This window comes from Bactrocera neohumeralis, chromosome 3 (genome assembly GCF_024586455.1).
Source record: "Bactrocera neohumeralis isolate Rockhampton chromosome 3, APGP_CSIRO_Bneo_wtdbg2-racon-allhic-juicebox.fasta_v2, whole genome shotgun sequence".
NCBI classification, from domain to species: Eukaryota; Metazoa; Arthropoda; class Insecta; order Diptera; family Tephritidae; genus Bactrocera; species Bactrocera neohumeralis.
Window position 1 is genome coordinate 57,157,195 of NC_065920.1, and position 19,870 is coordinate 57,177,064.

The window sequence follows — 19,870 nt, forward strand, 5'->3', positions numbered from 1 at the left end:
ACATCACCTGAATTTGGTTGAAATTTTTCAAGTTTGCAAAGAAAACTTGGCTTGTTTACAAAGCAAATATACTGGGTACATACATATATATACACATCAACACTGCCCATTAATATTTTTCATTGCACCATTCGAATGCTACTAGTGGCAAGGAGACAGAAAATGCAGCCCAGTTGTTGTAGTTTTGAGAACAAAGAAAACAAATTTATCATGAACAACCAAATGAAGCTTATGCCCAAAACCAACCTTTCGTTTGGCGAAAGTCTGAAGCTTTCAGTATCCTCGTTGCTCTATTTTCATTCATTCTTGTTGTTGTTTTCGAGGTTGAAGCAGGGAATAAACGTTTTTGACGCTATATTGTCTACATATGCTGTTAGCTTCAGTTACATTCAAGTAATCAAATCCATCACAAATCATTTGCATACACACAGACGTAGGAAAGCGAATCATAGCATACCCTAAGGCGTTAAAATACACACTTAGTATTACCATAAAAGGAACAACAGCTTCTGCAGTCAAAATTGTGCAACATCAAGTGTTGCCAACAATTGAGGAGCAATGCAAATATGTGTGCTGAGAGTAAGTTAATGGCTTGCTTAGGTTAAGACGAAATGATCGTACTAAGTTAAAATGGTATGAAAATTGGGGAAAACATTAACTCAGAACAAATGGTTGCATATAAAAAAATTAAAGAACACTTGGTTAGTGTTGCCCATTAAGGTATTTGTCGGAAAATATTTTCAGCACATCTACAGAATAACTTCAGCCAATGATATCAGTGGTCTACCGTGATTTTGTCGCCGTAGATTTAATAACTATTTTGGGTATATTTGGCCTCATAAATCATACACTATCAATGATTTTTCAGATCTGTTCCCTTTTATTTTGTATATTTATTTCCATTTTAGGTACATTACAAAAATTAGAAATCACACAACATAATAATATATTTATTTAAAAAGGCGCTTTTGTTTTAGAAACTTAGAATAAATTTAAATTAATAGAGAAAAAATAAGGCAAATTTCAATAGAACTCGTTTAGAAAAATGTATTTTATAATTTTTCAGTTACCATATCAGTGTCTTTTTAAGCACCAGCCGTAAATTGACAGCATATGATGATCCCATCAACCTTGTTATGTTACTTTAGAATTCGGACTGTCTCAAACCACAACCTGACGGATTTTGAAAAAAGATTTTAGCTTGAATCCGTACAAAATTGTTTTCACTCAAGAGCTTAAGCCTGCGAACCACCGTAAATGTTAAGCTTTTGCTGATTTGGCCTTGGCATAAATTGAAAACAAAAACGATTTTTTTTTAAGAAAATCATTTTCCTCGATGAGGCACACTTCCCTCTGAGCGATGCGTTAAATAGAGAAAATTATCGATTATGGCGCGAAGCTAATCCACAAATTATTCATGAGCATTTTTGGTCAGGTGGATGGACGAAATGAAGCTGGTGACATCGTTACTGTCAATGGAGAGCGACATAGGTCGATGATAATCCACTTCTTTTGGCCGCAATTGGAAGTTCTTAACCTTAACAACATTTTGTTCCAACAAGTCAAGGCTACACGCCATACATCACGTGCAACAACCGAGTTATTCCGAATAAAGTTTGGGTGTTCGATTATATCTAGAAATTGTGACAATGAGTGGCCTACAAGAATTGGTTACTTAACACTATTACACTACTTTTTTTGGGGTTATTTGAAGCCACTGATTTTAGCTATAAATCAGACTCTTTTCAAGCTTTAGAAATTCCATTCAAGGCATACGACTTTATATTATGGAAAATGTACTCGAGAAGCGGAGACCATTTGTATGACGTTATATTTTAATTTAAGTATATCGCCTGCACCCGAGGCTGGTTGTAGCTCTTCACTGGGCCGTTAGTTCTGCTTTCTCCAGGCTGGACAAGGAAGCACAGAAAATGGGTCTGGCAGTGAACGAGGGCAAGACGAAATATCTCCTGTCATCAAACAAACAGTCGTCGCATTCGCGACTTGGCTCTCACGTCACTGTTGACAGTCATAACTTTGAAGTCGTAGATAATTTCGTCTATCTTGGAACCAGCGTAAACACCACCAACAATGTCAGCCTAGAAATCCAACGCAGGATAACTCTTGCCAACAGGTGCTACTCGGACTGAGTAGGCAATTGAGAAGCAAAGTCCTCTCTCGACAAACAAAAAACCAAACTCATTGGCATATGGTGCAGAGTCTTGGACGATGTCAACAACGGATTCGACGTTGCGAGTTTTCGAGAGAAAAGTTCTGCGAAAGATTTATGGTCCTTTGCGCGTTAGCCACGGCGAATACCGCATTCGATGGAACGATGAGCTGTACGAGATATACGACGACATCGACATAGTTCAGCGAATTAAAAGACAGCGGCTACGCTGGCTAGGTCATGTTGTCCGGATGGACGAAAACACTCCAGCTCTGAAAATATTCGACACAGTACCCGCCAAGGGAAGCAGAGGAAGAGGAAGATCACCCGTTGGAAGGACCAAGTGGAGAAGGATCTCTTATTGGCGCACGTAGCGAAAAAGAAGAAACGACTGGCGAGCTGTTGTTAACTCGGCTATAATCGCTTAAGCGGTTTCTACGCCAATTAAGAAGAAGATATCGCCTGCACTTCACATTAAATACAACGCAATTGAACTTCCTTAATTGCCAGTTGGTTTTTTTTTTTTCAAAGAAATCATATACATATCTCTTATTGAAAAACCCTGTTAATATTTAAGTCCATGCATATGATGGAGGATTTATTAATTGTAGAAATTTATTTTGTGCGTTCATTGTCTTACCCCCACAGATGTAATTCGTCTTTGTCAGTTTTAATAGAATTTTGCTACTAGTTGAGATATCTGCAACTCCTCTCGACATATGCGATGTGAAATATCCTGTGCTCTTATAGACATAAACACGAATTTTATTTAAGAAAAACATACATTTATTTAAATGCATACCAGTATACCTATGTATACTTACACAAATATACCAATACGAGAGGTGCCGAATGCTTCTAAATTCTAATATTTCATTCACTTGCTTATATTAGGACATGGTTTAAATTGCAAGCTAAGAGAGACAAAACGGAAACATCCGGAGCTTTTGCAAAAACAAGTTAAACTTGGAAAACAGAGAACACATAAATATGTTTATATACACTATAGATGTGTCCATTTGTTTACACATGTTAGTTTATAATCGGTTAGATGCAATTCAGGCATGAAGAATAAATATTTACTCTGCCGATGTGCGCGTACGTTACGGAGATAAAAGATTCACCAAATATTTTGGTCAGTTAAGTGGCTTAAATTGTTGATATTAAACAGCAAATATAACATGTAAGGAAGGGCTAAGTTCGGGTGCAACCGAAGATTTTATACTCTTGCAACTTGCATGAATCAAAGCCAGGGAAATGCCTCAAGATGTAGACCGCAAACCAGAGGATCGGAATCCAAACAATTTTATATATACATTTGCTATTGTATGTCCGTCCGTCCGTCCGTCCGTGCAAGCTGTAACTTGAGTAAAAATTGAGATATCGTGATGAAACTTGGTACACGTATTTCTTGGCTCCATAAGAAGGTTAAGTTCGAAGATGTGCAAAATCGGCAAACTGCCACGCCCACAAAATGGCGAAAACCGAAAACCTATAAAGTGTCATAACTAAGCCATAAATAAAGATACTAAAGTGAAATTTGACACAAAGGAATCGCATTAGGGAGGGGCATATGCGGACGTAATTTTTTTGGAAAAGTGGGCGTGGCCCCGCCCCCTACTAAGTTTTTTGTACATATCTCGGAAGCTACTATAGCTATGCCAACCAAACTCTATAGAGTCGTTTCCTTCAGGCATTTCCATATACAGTTCAAAAATGGAAGAAATCGGATAGTAACCACGCCCACTCCCATACAAAGGTTATGTTGAAAATCACTAAAAGTGCGTTAACGGACTAACAAAAAACGTCAGAAACACTAAATTTTACGGAAGAAATGGCAGAAGGAAGCTGCACCCAGGCTTTTGTAAAAAATTAAAAATGGGCGTGGCGTCGCCCACTTATGGACCAAAAACCATATCTCGGGAACTACTAGACCGATCTCAATAAAATTCGGTATATAATATTTTCTTAACACCCTGATGACATGTGCAAAATATGGGTGAAATCGGTTCACAACCACGCCTTCTTCCAATATAACGCTATTTTGAATTCCATCTGATGTCTTCTCTGTATAATATGTATATACATTAGGAACCAATGATGATAGCGGAATAAAACTTTACACAAATACGGTATTTGAAAAATATGTAAATGACGTATAATGAAATCTCGATTATCACTTTATCATGCAAGAGTATAAAATGTTCGGTGACACCCGAACTTAGCCCTTCCTTACTTGTTTTAAATGAAATACTTGGATTCTGCTTGTGGAGTTATATGGGGGCTAAGTCAAGTTTTCGCTCAAATTTATTTATTTTAGGCACAAAGATTAACTGTTATGAGTAAAGCACGCTCTCTTCTTTTCATTGAAATAACTCACACATTGCCCGATATATGCGGTACGAAGTCACTTGGAAGTTCGAAAATCTTTATAGGTACCACTGTCAGAATTTCAATTAAATATCTCACACATTGACCACGTACTAAATTCTGTCGAAACCGTTCAGTCGAGTCCGAGATATGGGATTTCACCAAAAAGGGGGCGCTGCCATGCCCATTGCCCACATTTACTCCTATGAAGCTTTCTCATACCATATCGGAGAAAAAATTTCATGTTTCTGGTGTAATCAGTTATTGATTTATGGCGTTTGTAGTAGTTTTTAACAGTACCGTTGCCCCTTTCTATTGTGATCACTTGTGCCAAGTTTTTGGAGTTTTATATTTTAATTTAGTCCTTAGTAATCGCACTTTGTAAGTTTTCGGTTAATAGAATTTTGTGGGCGTGGCGTGTGACGCCCATCTACGAACTCTTAATTTTTTTGCAAAGGCAATATGCGCGTTATGTCGTATATCAGCAAGATATCTCAATTTTGACTCAAGGTACAGCTTGCACTGGCGGACGAATAGATAGACAGTCACCCTGATTTCAACTCATCTATTCATCTTGATCATTTATGTATTAATAACCCTTTATCTATCTCTATTAATTTTAGGTGTTACCTGCAAGCGATAGATGGAAAAATTTAGCAACAGGCTGCAAGGGTATACAAATCTCGTACAATATTAATGATTTTATTAATTTTAACTCTCAATGGTCGATGCTTTTGGATACTAACTAGTATATTGAGTCAAACCAAGTAATACAGGTAATCAGTTTTGTTATACCCTGAACAGAGTATATTAAGTTTGCCACGAAGTTTGTAATACCCAGAGGAGGCGTCGGAGATTTATGCATGTACATAAATGAGCAGATGTTGATGAGTCGATTTTTATTAATCTGTCCGTCTGTGTATATACGAACTAGGTTTTTAAGATATTGTTTTGACATTTTGTAAACATCATTTTCTCTTCAACAAATTGCTCCTTAGTCGGAACTGCCGATATGAACATATAACATAGCTGCCATACAAACTGAACGTTAATTGGTTTTGACAATGTATTTCACAAAAGTTCAAAGGTTATTTTCTAAGATATTAATAATTCGAAAAAATTTTTCAGATCGGATATATGCATATAGCTTCATACAAACTGGACACATAGTTACTAAAATAAATGCAACTGTAAAAGGTATATTATGTAGCTTCAGTGCGGCCGAGGTTAACGTTTTTTCTTGTTTTATTTGATTCCACTTAACGGATATATACGTTTCGAACAATTTGAGCAAGATTTATTGTATTGATAATTGTTGTTGTAATAGGGTGCACAATAGTTAAGTATTTTACTGCCTTAGGGTTATTTGGAGTATGTAGAAGGTAATGAAAAAAGCTACTGTAAATGAACTATACATAAATTTTCACGATGATGTTATACATGGCGTATACGTAACTTGTAATTGTAGACACTGCGTTTACATTACAGAGATGTTGTTCAGTACTTATTAGAGCGATATTAGTTAAATACACTGCACTTTTGTAAAAAAAAATATGTTTGAATAAATATATGTACGATGTGTTTATTTTTATCACTTGTTTTCAATATCCACATATCACTTTTGCAGTCACTTGTTTATTTACTTACCATATTCAGCCAAATAAAGCATTTTCACTTCCCACTTGCTATTGCATTCGCTTTAAAACTGTGAAAGTTTGCTGGGAAAATGTGTACCAGAAACTTCTGATAAAACTTAAAACAGTTAAGACATGTCGTGACACATTGAAATGATATTACAGTTGCTTGTTCTTTGTTCATGTAGAAAACTACATTTCTTGAAGTTCTTGCCAATGCGACCCAATCTTTATTTGTGTTATCAACTGTTCGTAAGTCATAGTCATGCAATCCGTTAAATCTGACGATATTTAGGAATATACTCTATATTTGAAAAAGCATGTACTCGGTTTGTCCAAAAAATAATAAAGCTAATTTTCTTCCGCCACGATTGAACTTTGAAGCGGGCCCGCACCGTCTGGATTCAGTAGAGGGCGTTTCTAGCTAACAAACGAGTGGCTGGTTAGTTGTCTCCGAGCACCAGGAAAGTCAGGACAAACATTTTCGCGCGACGAGTTTCTGTGAGTGGTGCAAGCCACAAGTGCAGCGTTCGTTAGAGCAGTGGTACGCGTTTAAATTCAGTGTGAAAATAGGTCACTCTGAAACAGATACGGTTAATATGATCTAGCAAGCTTACCCAGATGTTTTTTTAGTAAAGGGCAGTGAGATTTCAAAAAACTTTCATCCGAAATTTTTAAATTCCTCAAATACACTTACTTATCGCTACTATTTAATATATATTTTTTCGATTTATCTATCATCAATCCGTTGGAACAAAAGTAACCAGATTTTCTCATTCTCTATTCTAGCAAAATAATCACCCTTGTTGGCTTGGCAAGCCGGTATATTCAGGTATAAAAAGCTGTTGCACCACTTTTTTCATGAACACGATTGTATATACAGGAAACAGTGTGGGTATATAAATACATATAACCTGACCAGAGTGTCTTTCTGACAGTAGAATTTGTAATTGTAATCATTTAATTGTCAGACTTTTTGCTTCTGGTCAACCATATGCCTGTGCGGTCAAGTGTATTCATTGTAATTAGGTTACAGTGGACTGTAGAGATAGCAAAAACCGGAATAATATAATGCAAATTTGGAAAGAGTTGCGCGAAAGAATAGATATTTGCGACGACTATAGCAAAATGTTTTTGAGAAACAACTCTAACACGTATATGAACTTTTGGATCATACATTGACTAAACCAAACTCTGGCTGCATTTTCTCTGTCCAAATACATGCGAGGGAGATGTAGGTGGGTAGAAGTCGCTGGAAGAGAGGGGCAGTGAACTCTTAGATGGTCAAAATTTAGGAGGAAGGTTGGTGGATGGGTAAATTGTCAGCAACTCTCTATCAGTTCCAAGCTTCCTGATTATTGTAGCTTTTTCCAAAGCCGCGGTTGCTGCCATTAATGTGCTGGCAGATTTACTGCTGCGGAGTGCAGTTTTCTTTAGAAAAGTATAAATTCACACTGATAGCAGGATGACGGTACTAGTCTAGAGCTCACTAACCATGCATTCAAGGCTGATTAAGGAATTTCGAACCTTCTAGCAATGACATTGATAACTTTGTGATAATATTAGTATGAATTATAGGCTACAGCCGAATTGCAGCTAATTGCAAAGCTGATCAGCTGCCAATGAATAAAAAGCACTATATCCTCGCTATCAGTATAACGGGAACGGCTCATTGTTTTGCTCTCTTCACGCATTCATTTAAAAATCAGTTGCTATCATCGGTTCTTGCGTTGTCGCAAGTCCAATAAGCCCTTTTCTCGCAGTAAGGCTAGACTCTCCTTAGTATTGGTAATTGGACGCCATAATAGCGACTACCTTGTAAGATTGAGAATTTTGATATCTCAACTGTAGAAACTGTTTGGAAGACGAGGTAGGAACACCTCAACACTTCCTTCTTAGTTGTCCAGCTTTTGCGAGATCAAGGCTTAAACTCTTGAGAGCTCACGCGGATGTCGAAACAGGCTGCTGGAAATAAAAATCAAATGCCTAAGTAGCTGGAGGATGGAGTCATGTGTAGAAGTTCACGCAAGTGAGGAAAGTTCTCTGATCGCCATTCACTTGGGAGTGGCTTCTTTTACACATGGCCAAGCAGCTCACTACTTCCGGTCTTTGACCAAGTATCCTCTGGGTAGCCTAAGAACATCCGTTCGAAGGCGAGCTAAAGTGAGAAGGCGAAACATTCCCTACAAGGGTTGTGCGCTGGGTTTGGGACCCGCCACGTAAAAAACACCCCCAGTGAAGAGCTACAACCAGCCTCGGATGAGGGACCCCCCTTTTGATGACGACCATGGCAAACGAAATAAGGACTACGAATTGAGGGCATGCACCTGGAATGTCCGGTCCCTTAATTGGGAAGGTGCCGCTGCCCAGCTGGTTGATGTCCTCGTAAAGACAAAGGCTGACATCACCGCCGTCCAAGAAATGCGATGGACGGGACAAGGACAGAGACGAGTAGGTCCTTGTGACATTTACTACAGTGGCCATATAAAGGAGCGCAAGTTTGGTGTAGGATTCGTGGTGGGAGAGAGACTCCGTCGCCGAGTACTATCATTCACTGCGGTGAATGAACGTCTAGCCACAATCCGCATCAAAGCGAGGTTCTTCAACATATCGCTGATTTGCGCCCACGCCCCGACGGAAGAGAAGGACGATGTGACCAAAGATGCCTTCTATGAGCGCTTGGAGCGCGCTTATGAGAGCTGCCCCCGCCACGATGTCAAAATCGTGCTTGGCGACTTTAACGCCAGGGTGGGCAAAGAAGGTATATTTGGCACTACGGTCGGTATAATTCAGCCTCCACGACGAAAAACATCCCCAAATGGGTTGAGGCTGATTGACTTCGCCGGGGCCCGAAATATGGTTATCTGTAGTACTAGATTCCAGCATAAGAAGATTCATCAAGCTACCTGGCTGTCTCCGGATCGAAAAACTACCAACCAGATCGATCATGTTGTGATAGACGGAAGACGAGTACGTCTCCAGTGTTTTAGATGTGCGTGCGCTCCGAGGTCCTAACATCGACTCGGACCACTATCTTGTTGCAGCTAAGATTCGCACCCGCCTCTGTGCAGCAAAACGCGCGCCACCAAACACAAGGAAGGTTCGACGTCGAGAAGCTGCAATCACAACAGACAGCCGAACGATTTTCTACTCGGCTTGCACTCCTGCTCTCTGAGAGCACTCGTCAACAACTCGGTATAAGGGAACTGTGGGACGGCATTTCAAACTCCTTACGTACAGCTGCAACCGAAACCATTGGTACAGCTGCAACCGAAACCATTGGTTTTCGGAAAGTGCAAAAGAACAGCTGGTACGACGAGGAGTGCCGTGTCGCAGCGGAGAGAAAACAGGCTGCCTACCTCGCAACGTTACGATCGACCACTACACGTGCGGGATGGGATAGATACCGAGAGTTGAAGAGGGAAGCGAGACGCATTTGTAGACAGAAGAAGAAAGAGGCTGAAATGCGTGAGTACGAAGAGCTTGATAAGCTGGCCGACAGGGGTAATGCTCGAAAATTCTACGAAAAAAAATGCGGCGGCTTACGGAAGGTTTCAAGACCGGAGCGTATTCCTGTAGAACCCCCAAAGGTGATCTAGTCACTGATGCCCAGAGCATACTTAAATTATGGAGGGAACACTTCTCCAGCCTGCTGAATGGCAGTGAACGCACAACACCAGGAGAAGGAGAACCCGATTCCCCAATCGATGACGATGGAGCAGACGTTCCATTACCCGACCATGAAGAAGTTCGAATAGCAATTGCCCGCCTGAAGAACAACAAAGCGGCAGGGGCCGACGGATTGCCGGCCGAGCTATTCAAACACGGCGGCGAAGAACTGATAAGGTGCATGCATCAGCTTCTTTGTAAAATATGGTCGGACGAAAGCATGCCCAACGATTGGAATTTAAGTGTGCTATGCCCAATCCATAAAAAAGGAGACCCCACAATCTGCGCCAACTACCGTGGGATTAGCCTCCTCAACATCGCATATAAGGTTCTATCGAGCGTATTGTGTGAAAGATTAAAGCCCACCGTCAACAAACTGATTGGACCTTATCAGTGTGGCTTCAGACCTGGCAAATCAACAACCGACCAGATATTCACCATGCGCCAAATCTTGGAAAAGACCCGTGAAAAGAGAATCGACACACACCACCTCTTCGTCGATTTCAAAGCTGCTTTCGACAGCACGAAAAGGAGCTGCCTTTATGCCGCGATGTCTGAATTTGGTATCCCCGCAAAACTAATACGGCTGTGTAAACTGACGTTGAGTAACACCAAAAGCTCCGTCAGGATCGGGAAGGACCTCTCCGAGCCGTTCGATACCAAACGAGGTTTCAGACAAGGCGATTCCCTATCGTGCGACTTTTTCAACCTGCTTTTGGAGAAAATAGTTCGAGCCGCAGAACTAAATAGAGAAGGTACCATCTTCTATAAGAGTGTACAGCTGTTGGCGTATGCCGATGGTATTGATATCATCGGCCTCAACACCCGCGCCGTTAGTTCTGCTTTCTCCAGGCTGGACAAGGAAGCACAGAAAATGGGTCTGGTAGTGAACGAGGGCAAGACGAAGTATCTCCTGTCATCAAACAAACAGTCGTCGCATTCGCGACTTGGCACTCACGTCACTGTTGACAGTCATAACTTTGAAGTCGTAGATAATTTCGTCTATCTTGGAACCAGCGTAAACACCACCAACAATGTCAGCCTAGAAATCCAACGCAGGATAACTCTTGCCAACAGGTGCTACTTCGGACTGAGTAGGCAATTGAGAAGCAAAGTCCTCTCTCGACAAACAAAAACCAAACTCTATAAGTCACTCATAATTCCCGTCCTGCTGTATGGTGCAGAGTCTTGGACGATGTCAACAACGGATGAGTCGACGTTGCGAGTTTTCGAGAGAAAAGTTCTGCGAAAGATTTATGGTCCTTTGCGCGTTAGCCACGGCGAATACCGCATTCGATGGAACGATGAGCTGTACGAGATATACGACGACATCGACATAGTTCAGCGAATTAAAAGACAGCGGCTACGCTGGCTAGGTCATGTTGTCCGGATGGACGAAAACACTCCAGCTCTGAAAATATTCGACGCAGTACCCGCGGGGGAAGCAGAGGAAGAGGAAGACCTCCACTCCGTTGGAAGGACCAAGTGGAGAAGGACCTGGCTTCGCTTGGAATATCCAATTGGCGCCACGTAGCGAGAAGAAGAAGCGACTGGCGCGCTGTTGTTAACTCGGCTATAATCGCTTAAGCGGTTTCTACGCCAATTAAGAAGAAGAAGAAGTAGCTATGTATTGGCCTTAAGGCGCCTTGCCAACTTTTATGTTCGGCTAATGGAGTTTTTTGGAGCCTCACAATGAACTATATATAAATAATAGAACCTAACCCATGCTAGTATAAATACTAAATTAGAGATGATGATTACTAGAATTTGTGAATTATTTATAATTTTAGTTGTGGAGAAACTAACTTACCAAAATGGTGCGCAATATGATCGCGCTCCTCTGACTCTTCTGGTACACCACTCATACCAGCATCATGATCAAAGGCTTGCATATCCATATTCTCTAAATCCATATTTTCCAAACTGCTACTACTGTCTCCTCCGCCTCCTCCACCACCATCGTGATAGTGATTTTGGCCACGCATTTCGATGGTGAACGTGTGTGCGATGGCATCACCAGCTGTGACGGTCATATGCGTGCCATAAGCAAGCGGTAGTAAACTGCGGCCAGCATCTCCGTCATCGCCAAGCCAGGGCCGGAAGTTGTTAATACAAATTGCGGTAATAAACAACAAAAATTTTGATATTTTACTTTTTCGTTTCATTTTCATAATACACGTTTGCTGCGGTACTAAATTGGTAGTATTTGTCGTTGTTATTATTCTTGTTTTCACTATCGTTCTCGCAAGCAGCGTTCGCATCATACGCTGCGCAAAGGCAATCATGTTTGCGTCGCAGGCAGTTTTTCTATTTTCACGATATTTGGCGCGTTAATTTTATTATAGCGACAATTGTTACAATTATATGTTTTTATTTACATCCTCTGAGTGTAATTTACTTGTCTGCTGCCGCGTTGCAGACGAAAATGTTATGGTAAAACGGCTGTGACGTTCGTTTGGCTTGTATATTTTATGGCTTAATTTTTGAATCATTAGAATCTAATAGACGAATAGATTATAACAATTAGTAGCACATTCTCTCGTGAGTAGCTTTTGCTGTTATATTATTTTTATATTACTATATCATATTATTTTTATAATTTTATTTCATTTTGCGGTTATGACACACTCTTGCAGAGAAATAAGAAATTTATTTCCATTTCAGATTTTACAAAATTTTTACGAAATGGTAAAAATTGCATATCGAAATAGATTGCGGTTTTTATTTGATTTTATGATTCATTGTCTTGTTGCGTTTTGTTCAAAAGGTTACATATCTGCTATAGACATTTTCTTTCTCTTTCACATTCAAAGAAATTTTATTTCACTTTTTGATGATATCTCTCGAAATCTGAAAGCGGATAGAGAAAAATGTGATGAAAATTTATACATAAAACTTTAATTAATAACTATTTATGAAGTATATTTATGCTACATATGTTAACTATATACTATAGTAAAATCATTATATAATTAATTATATAATAATTGCGCTTACTAAGAAATGATTTAAAATCGTATGAACTTTTAGTGAAATTTTAAGGTTCAACTCTTTGGTGTGAAAGTCTTTCACTAAGGTCACAATTAGACGCCAATCACCGCTTCTTTCAGCCACTACCGATCAATTGGGAAAAAATTGACGAAGTTATGAGTATTTTTATACTTATCTTGTGTACGTTTTAGATCAATTTTCAAAACTTCTAAGTTATGCCCCCTGTATCGTTTCGTAATCTTGAATACTGTTTCTACACATTATTTACGAGCTGACTCTCATTTTTAATTTTTTCAGTTTTCAATAACAAATTAACCGATTTAATTTTTTCAAAGTGTTTCCAAAAAGTGAAAAAATTACGTTTCGAAAAACCCCTAGGGTTACCTATACAAAGCGATTAGCTAACCCTATAAATTTAATTTTTTGTTGTCATATGATCCAATATCGAATTATAGTGGGCTCCACAGTTAAACTTTTTTCCGGGACGCTCCAGAAAATCGCTGTCCTTGCCGCATTTTTCCATGAAAATTGAACAGAATATTCTTGAAAAATCATTTCCTATAGTACCATGGGTTTTAAAAATAAATTTTAGCTGTTTCAAAACAAACAAAGCTTATCAAAGATACCTTGTTTTACACGAAGTTAACCTATTGCTTCCGTAAGTTATCGGATTTCGCATATATTAGCTGTTTGATTATTCTTTCAGTACTCATTTGCTGCACATAGAGCCTTACGATACATTACACAACATAAGCACTTTTTTTGTTGTCCTGAATAACTAATAAAATTTTGATGTTTTCTCGTGTCCAGATCACGACTTTATTCCAGAAAAAATTTAATGTGTTCTTATTTGCAAGATAACTGCATATCTAATATTTGAACAAATTTGCTAGTAATGAAAACTTCGCTTTCCAGTCATGATTTAGGGATCTCAGTGTGACCCTCCGAAAAATTACTGTTATTGGCCTTTTTTTAATGTTGAACTTAGCTAATCGGTTCGCTTTTTATACTCTTGCAACCAGTTGCTACAGAGTATTATTGTTTTGTTCATCTAACGGTTGTAAGTATCACCTAAAACTAGGCGAAGTAGATATAGGGTTATATATATAAAGGATCAGGATGACGAGAAAAGTTAAAATCCGGTAGGAATGTCTGTCCGTTCTTCCGCGTAAGCTGTAACTTGAGTAAAAATGAGATATCTCGATGAAACTTGGTATGCGGGTTCCTTTGTAATCGAACCACTGCCACGCACAGCACTAAATTAAGATATAAAACTGTAACTTACTCAGGGGAACTCAGTAGCAAGGGACAAGGCCCCACCCTCTAAAAAGTTTAATGTACATATATCCTAAGCCACTTAAGCTACAACAACCAAATTTGCTGAATTCAAATGCTACCAACAGTGTAAAAATGGATGAAATCAGAGGATGACCGCACTCACTCTCCATTTAGCGTACTGTTCAAAACTACTAAAGACGCAATAGATCAATAACTAAATACGCCAGAGACAGCTTTATGGGAGCCGGTATGAAAATGGAATGATGACCGCCCACTTTAGGATGAAATCCCATATCTCGAGACCCGACTTATCGATTTCGACAAAATTTAGTACGTGGGATTTTTTTTTTCACATTGTGAAAATGGACGAAATTGGATAACAACCACACCTACTTGTCATACAGCACAATAGCCTATAGTTTACTTTTGATTGAAAATGTCGGTCAATGTGTGATATATATAACTGAAATTAAGTGATAATCCCTCTTTTATACGATGATACTTAATATAAAGATTTTCGAACTTCGGAAGGACTTTGTACCGCATATATCGGCCATTATGTGGGTTATTACAATCAAAATAAGAGATCGTATTTTACTCATAGCTGTGTATCTTTGTGCCTAAAGTAGATAAATTTGAGCGAAAACTTGGCCTATTCCCTTATACAACTAATATCAGGATTTTCGAACATCCGGCTGAGCTTACTCTATATTATTGGTTTTACACCTTATACTTCCTTGACTTTGATTCGTGAAAGCTGCAAGAATATAAAATGTTAGGTTGCACCCGAACTTAGCCCTTCCTTACTTGTTTTAACTCCATCTACATGTTTGTGTGTATGTAACTTTTTCCAAAGGCACTGTAACGCTAGTAGATATGTTTGAGTGGCATTATGATAAGCCTATCAATATGAGAGGCACTGCACAAAACAATAAACAAGAAATATCAAACATCGGTAGTAAAAGATTAAGTTAAGAGACCGATCTTAGCGGATATCACGCTTGGATAGCTTAAAATGCTGGTCCGCTGGGGTATCTAAAAGTCCAATGTTATTGATCATAAGACCCTCACAATTCGATAAAGCCGTTTGACGCTAAAGTCAGTTTCACCGAGGTTAAGTCCGCCGAGAGTTTCAATCAAAGACTGTATTGTTATGGGAAAAACGTGAGCTGCTTTTTGCCAGTTGTTTTGCATATCGAGTACACTATATTATATTATTGTATTGTATTACATAGGTATTTTTTGTTCATAATATTATATGCTTCAGTGGCGGATCCACGGGGGGGGAATTAGGGAAATTTCTTTTTTTTATCTTCTTCAGCTTCTCCTTCGATGCCGTCTTTATCTCGTCAAGAGAAGCGTAACGTCGTCCTTTCATGGGCCTCTTCAGTTTAGAGAACAAGAAAAAGTCACAGGGGCCAGATCTGGGGAATACGGTGGCTGCGGCATCATTAGTGTGTTGTTTTTGGCCAAAAAGTCGCGCACAAGCAACGATGTGTGAGCAGGGGCGTTATCGTTGTGCAAAAGCTAATTTTTGTTCTTCCACAAATCCGGGAGTTTCTGGCGGATTGCTTCGCGCAAATTGCGCATAACTTGCAGGTAATATTCCTTATTGACCGTTCTTCCCTGTGGCAAGAGCTCCTGATGCACCACGCCCCTGCAATCGAAGAAAACTGTCAGCAAACTGTAGCGATACTTTTTGAATACACCTCGTATATGTCTCATACTGTACAATTGGTACTATTGAGTATAAAAACATTCGACGCATGGTGACGTTTCATTTAAATCCGTTTATTTCGCCAAAAATGCCTCAACTTGACTGTCCAATAGAATCACGCTAAGCCCAGCTGAGCGGAATCATCTATATAGTAACTATAAGTTGCCTAAGTTACCCATTTCATTTTCGTCAATTTCTGTGAAGTTATACCTTATTCTGGAAAATAAAGTGCCCAGTTTTGAATATCTAAAATGGTAAGTATCGATGTTGTTTCGATTTTACTGTTCATTTTTGTGCGCGGTGAAATTTCACTGACATTCAAACGAGTGTTTACATAAAAATTGAGGTTAGGTTTGTTTATTCATTTATTATTTATTTTGTAGAAAAAAAATGTTCGGCCGGGTTCGAACCCTAGGCTGCGCAAGTGACCTGCCAGCTTAACCACTACGCCACGGGCGACTTTGAAATGTAGATCTCAAATATGATAGACCTTCGCTAAGCTGTTAAACCGGTTTGACAGACAATGAAGAAAATGAATCTCCGAGTGGAGAAATGCACTACGATAGGGACTGATGGATGTGCGGTCATGCTGTCAGATATCGGAGCAGTCAACGAAATTCGGAGAGAAGCAAAAAATGCTGTCATGACTCCGTGTTTCTCGCACAAACTCAACAACAGTATTTCAAAGTCAGTGAAAGTACGATTAATCGAAAACGTTGCCAGTGCCATATGGGAAGTCGACAAATTCTTCAAAAACTCATTTCCAAAACGTGTGACTGTATTAGCAAAGATACTTGGTGAAAAAATTGTCCAGTTGTGTGAAACAAGATGGGTAGAGAGGCATAATGCTGTCCTTCAATTTGTTGCGAAGTTACCGTTGATCATCGAAGCTCTGTCAAAAATCAGTGAGTGGAAGAACAGAGAAACAGCAGGCAAAGCAACAATTCTCATATCGGCTTTGTGCAAGTTCGAATTTATCGTCGGGCTCTTCTGTCTCTGCGACAATCTATCGCTCACCCATTCGCTCAGCGTAGTTCTTCAAAAGAAAGCAATTGATTTGGCGAAGGCATCAAAAATGATTGGGAAGTTGCTTGCCACGTTGGAAAAAAATAGGTAAAAAGTTGATGAAATATTCCGATTGATTTATTCAGAAGCCAAGAAAATGGCGGAAAAACTCGATATTGACGAAGCGAAACCGAGAACATGTGGTCGACAAACGAAACGCAAATGAAAACTTGCGAAGATTACTACTACTCTGTCTACATAACTCCATCAAAGAAGATTTGGAAGCTCGTTTTTCACAAGAAGTTTTGGATGGTTACCAATTGAGTGTGTTGCTCCCAGAAAAAGCAAGTCTTTTAAAAGAAAACGAAATCGATGATCTAATCGGATGCTTGATAGAAAGATTCGGGAATCTTCTGGATGATGAAAAAAGCGTACAAAAATTGAAATTCAAAGGTGAATTAAGCTACTGGCAATGTCACTGGCAGCAGCAACAAAAAATTGAAGGCAGCGAAATTCCAACTTCTGCACTGGAAACACTAAAAAATGTGACGTCGACATATTCCAAACAATCCACCTATCTCCGAGTATTCTGTACACTTCCCGTAACAAACGCGAGATCTGAACGTTCTTTCTCTTATCTTCGCCGCATCAAAACATGGCTTAGGACGACCATGCTCCAAGAAAGACTAGTTGGATTAGCGTTGCTTCATATGCATCATGACATCGAAATCACCGCCGAAGAAGTCATCGAAAGATTCGCAAAACTTGACAGCCATCGTTTTGCGTTGTGAAACACGCAATGTAAAAGGATTTTTCTGTGTGAATTTTTAATAAAATGAGCCACTATGTAATGCATGCATATGGTTGACTTTTCGATTATAACCACTTTGTTTACCTAAAAATTGGAATTGATAATTTTTGTTTCATAATTTGTACTGTATTTCTCTCGCAGTAATAAGTTTGAAACCCAAATCGAAGGATAAATTCAATTTCCCTCCTCCCCTCCCCAAGAATCGTTTCTGGATCAACCACTGTATGCTGTATTATTTTTCTTAATTACTTTTTTGTTTGCTTCCAGGATATCATTTTATATTTTTTGGTTTTAACTATTTATTAGTATTTTGTATTAATTATTTGATAGTACTAGGACAGCACAAGCATTGTGCGTTTATTACTTATATCTCCGATGTTTCAGAAATTAAACACACAATAAATAAAAACGTGTGTTGTTTTTTTATTACTGAAGAGCCTTTCTGAAGGTAGGTAGTTCAAGGAATACAAACTTTGCTTGACTTTTTTCGGTCACGAATTTCTTTGTTTCTATAAAATGGTTTATTTTGTTGTATTCAACCTGATTTCTTTTGCTTCACTTTCTGGCCACTTATTGAGGTAAAAATGAATAATTATTTCTATATTATTAGTCATGACAGTTAGCAAAGTCGAATTTGTGTGAACAAAATGAACTGCGATATCGGTAGTTGTCATCACTTTTTTGCTGTGTCAGAGTGTGCAAGTTTGGGCAGTCAAGATAATATAATCACATCAAAAAAAGGAACAAAGGACACCACAATTGAATGAACACGAAATGAACATTTTAGCATAGAATATAACTGTGGAACAGTTAACAATAGACAATGAATGCAACTCCAAACTAAAAGCGACAAAAGCCAAACAGACAAAAAAGAACAAATAAATAGAAATCATAGCGATATGGAATGGACAACGCCAAAAGTTACAATGGTTAAATGAAAAGTAGACAAAAGAAAATGTATTAAATTTGGAAAGAGTTGCACCATGATGACAGAATCGGGACAAACATATTTAAAAAATATTTATGTATATATATACCTCATAAACAAAATTAGCGTATAATAAAATAAAAAGTGAAAGCAAAATATTCCTGACAAACATAAATGGTGGAATGGAATGACATTGTGTTGGCGCTTACGGTTTTATCGTCACTTCATAGGTGCTAACGAGAAAGTAAAATGCAATAGAGAACAAGTAAGGAAGGGCTAAGTTCGGGTGTCACCGAACATTTTATACTCTCGCACGATAAAGTGATAATCTAGATTTCATTATCAGTCATTTACATATTTTTCAAATACCGTATTTGTGTAAAGTTTTATTCCGCTATCATCATTGGTTCCTAATGTATATCCACGTATGATACATAAAAGGCATCAGATGGAATTCAAAATAGCGTTATATTGGAAGAAGGCGTGGTTGTGAACCGATTTCACCCATATTTCGTACATGTCATCAGGGTGTTAAGAAAATATTATATACCGAATTTCATTGAAATCGGTCTAGTAGCTCCTGAGATATGGTTTTTGGTCCATAAGTGGGCGACGCCTCGCCCATTTTAAATTTTTAAAAAAAGCCTGGACGCAGCTTCCTTCTGCCACTTCTTCCGTAAAATTTAGTGTTTCTGACGTTTTTGTTAGTCGGTTAACGCACTTTTAGTGATTTTGAACATAACCTTTGTATGGGAGGTGGGCGTGGTTATTATCCGATTTCTTCCATTTCTGAACTGTATATGAAAATACCTGAAGAAAACGACTCTGTAGACTTTGGTTGACATAGCTATAGTAGTTTCCGAGATATGTACAAAAAACTTAGTAGGGGGCGGGGCCACGCCCGCGCTTTCCAAAAAAATTACGTCCAAATATGCCCCTCCCTAATGCGATCCTCTGTGCCAAATTTCACTTTAATATCTTTATTTATGGCTTAGTTATGACACTTTATAGGTTTTCGGTTTCCGCCATTTTGTGGGCGTGACAGTGGGCCGATTTTGTCCATCTTCGAACTTAACCTTCTTATGGAGCCAAGGAATACGTGTACCAAGTTTCATCATGATATCTCAATTTTTACTCAAGTTACAGCTTGCACGGACGGACGGACAGACGGACGGACGGACCCTGATCACTTTGGTATATATAACCCTATATCGGACTCTTTTAGTTTTAGGACTTACAAACAACCGTTATGTGAACAAAACTATAATATATCCTTAGCAACATTGTTGGAAAGTAT

General features: G+C 38.9%; 1 protein-coding gene across 28 annotated transcripts in view; it reads right to left on the reverse strand.

The window, feature by feature from the left end:
• LOC126753767 (hemicentin-1-like) overlaps positions 1-19,870 on the reverse strand; it is a 297,631-nt gene that overhangs the window by 183,333 nt on the left and 94,428 nt on the right. For 3 of the 28 annotated variants that reach the window (XM_050465457.1, XM_050465459.1, XM_050465458.1), the window contains exon 2: positions 11,654-12,693. The exons of the other annotated variants lie outside the window; for them this stretch is intronic. In XM_050465457.1, coding sequence (XP_050321414.1) covers positions 11,654-12,128 — 475 coding nt within the window. In that variant the 5' untranslated portion in view covers positions 12,129-12,693. The remainder of the gene's footprint in view (positions 1-11,653; positions 12,694-19,870) is intronic. 28 annotated transcript variants of the gene reach the window in all.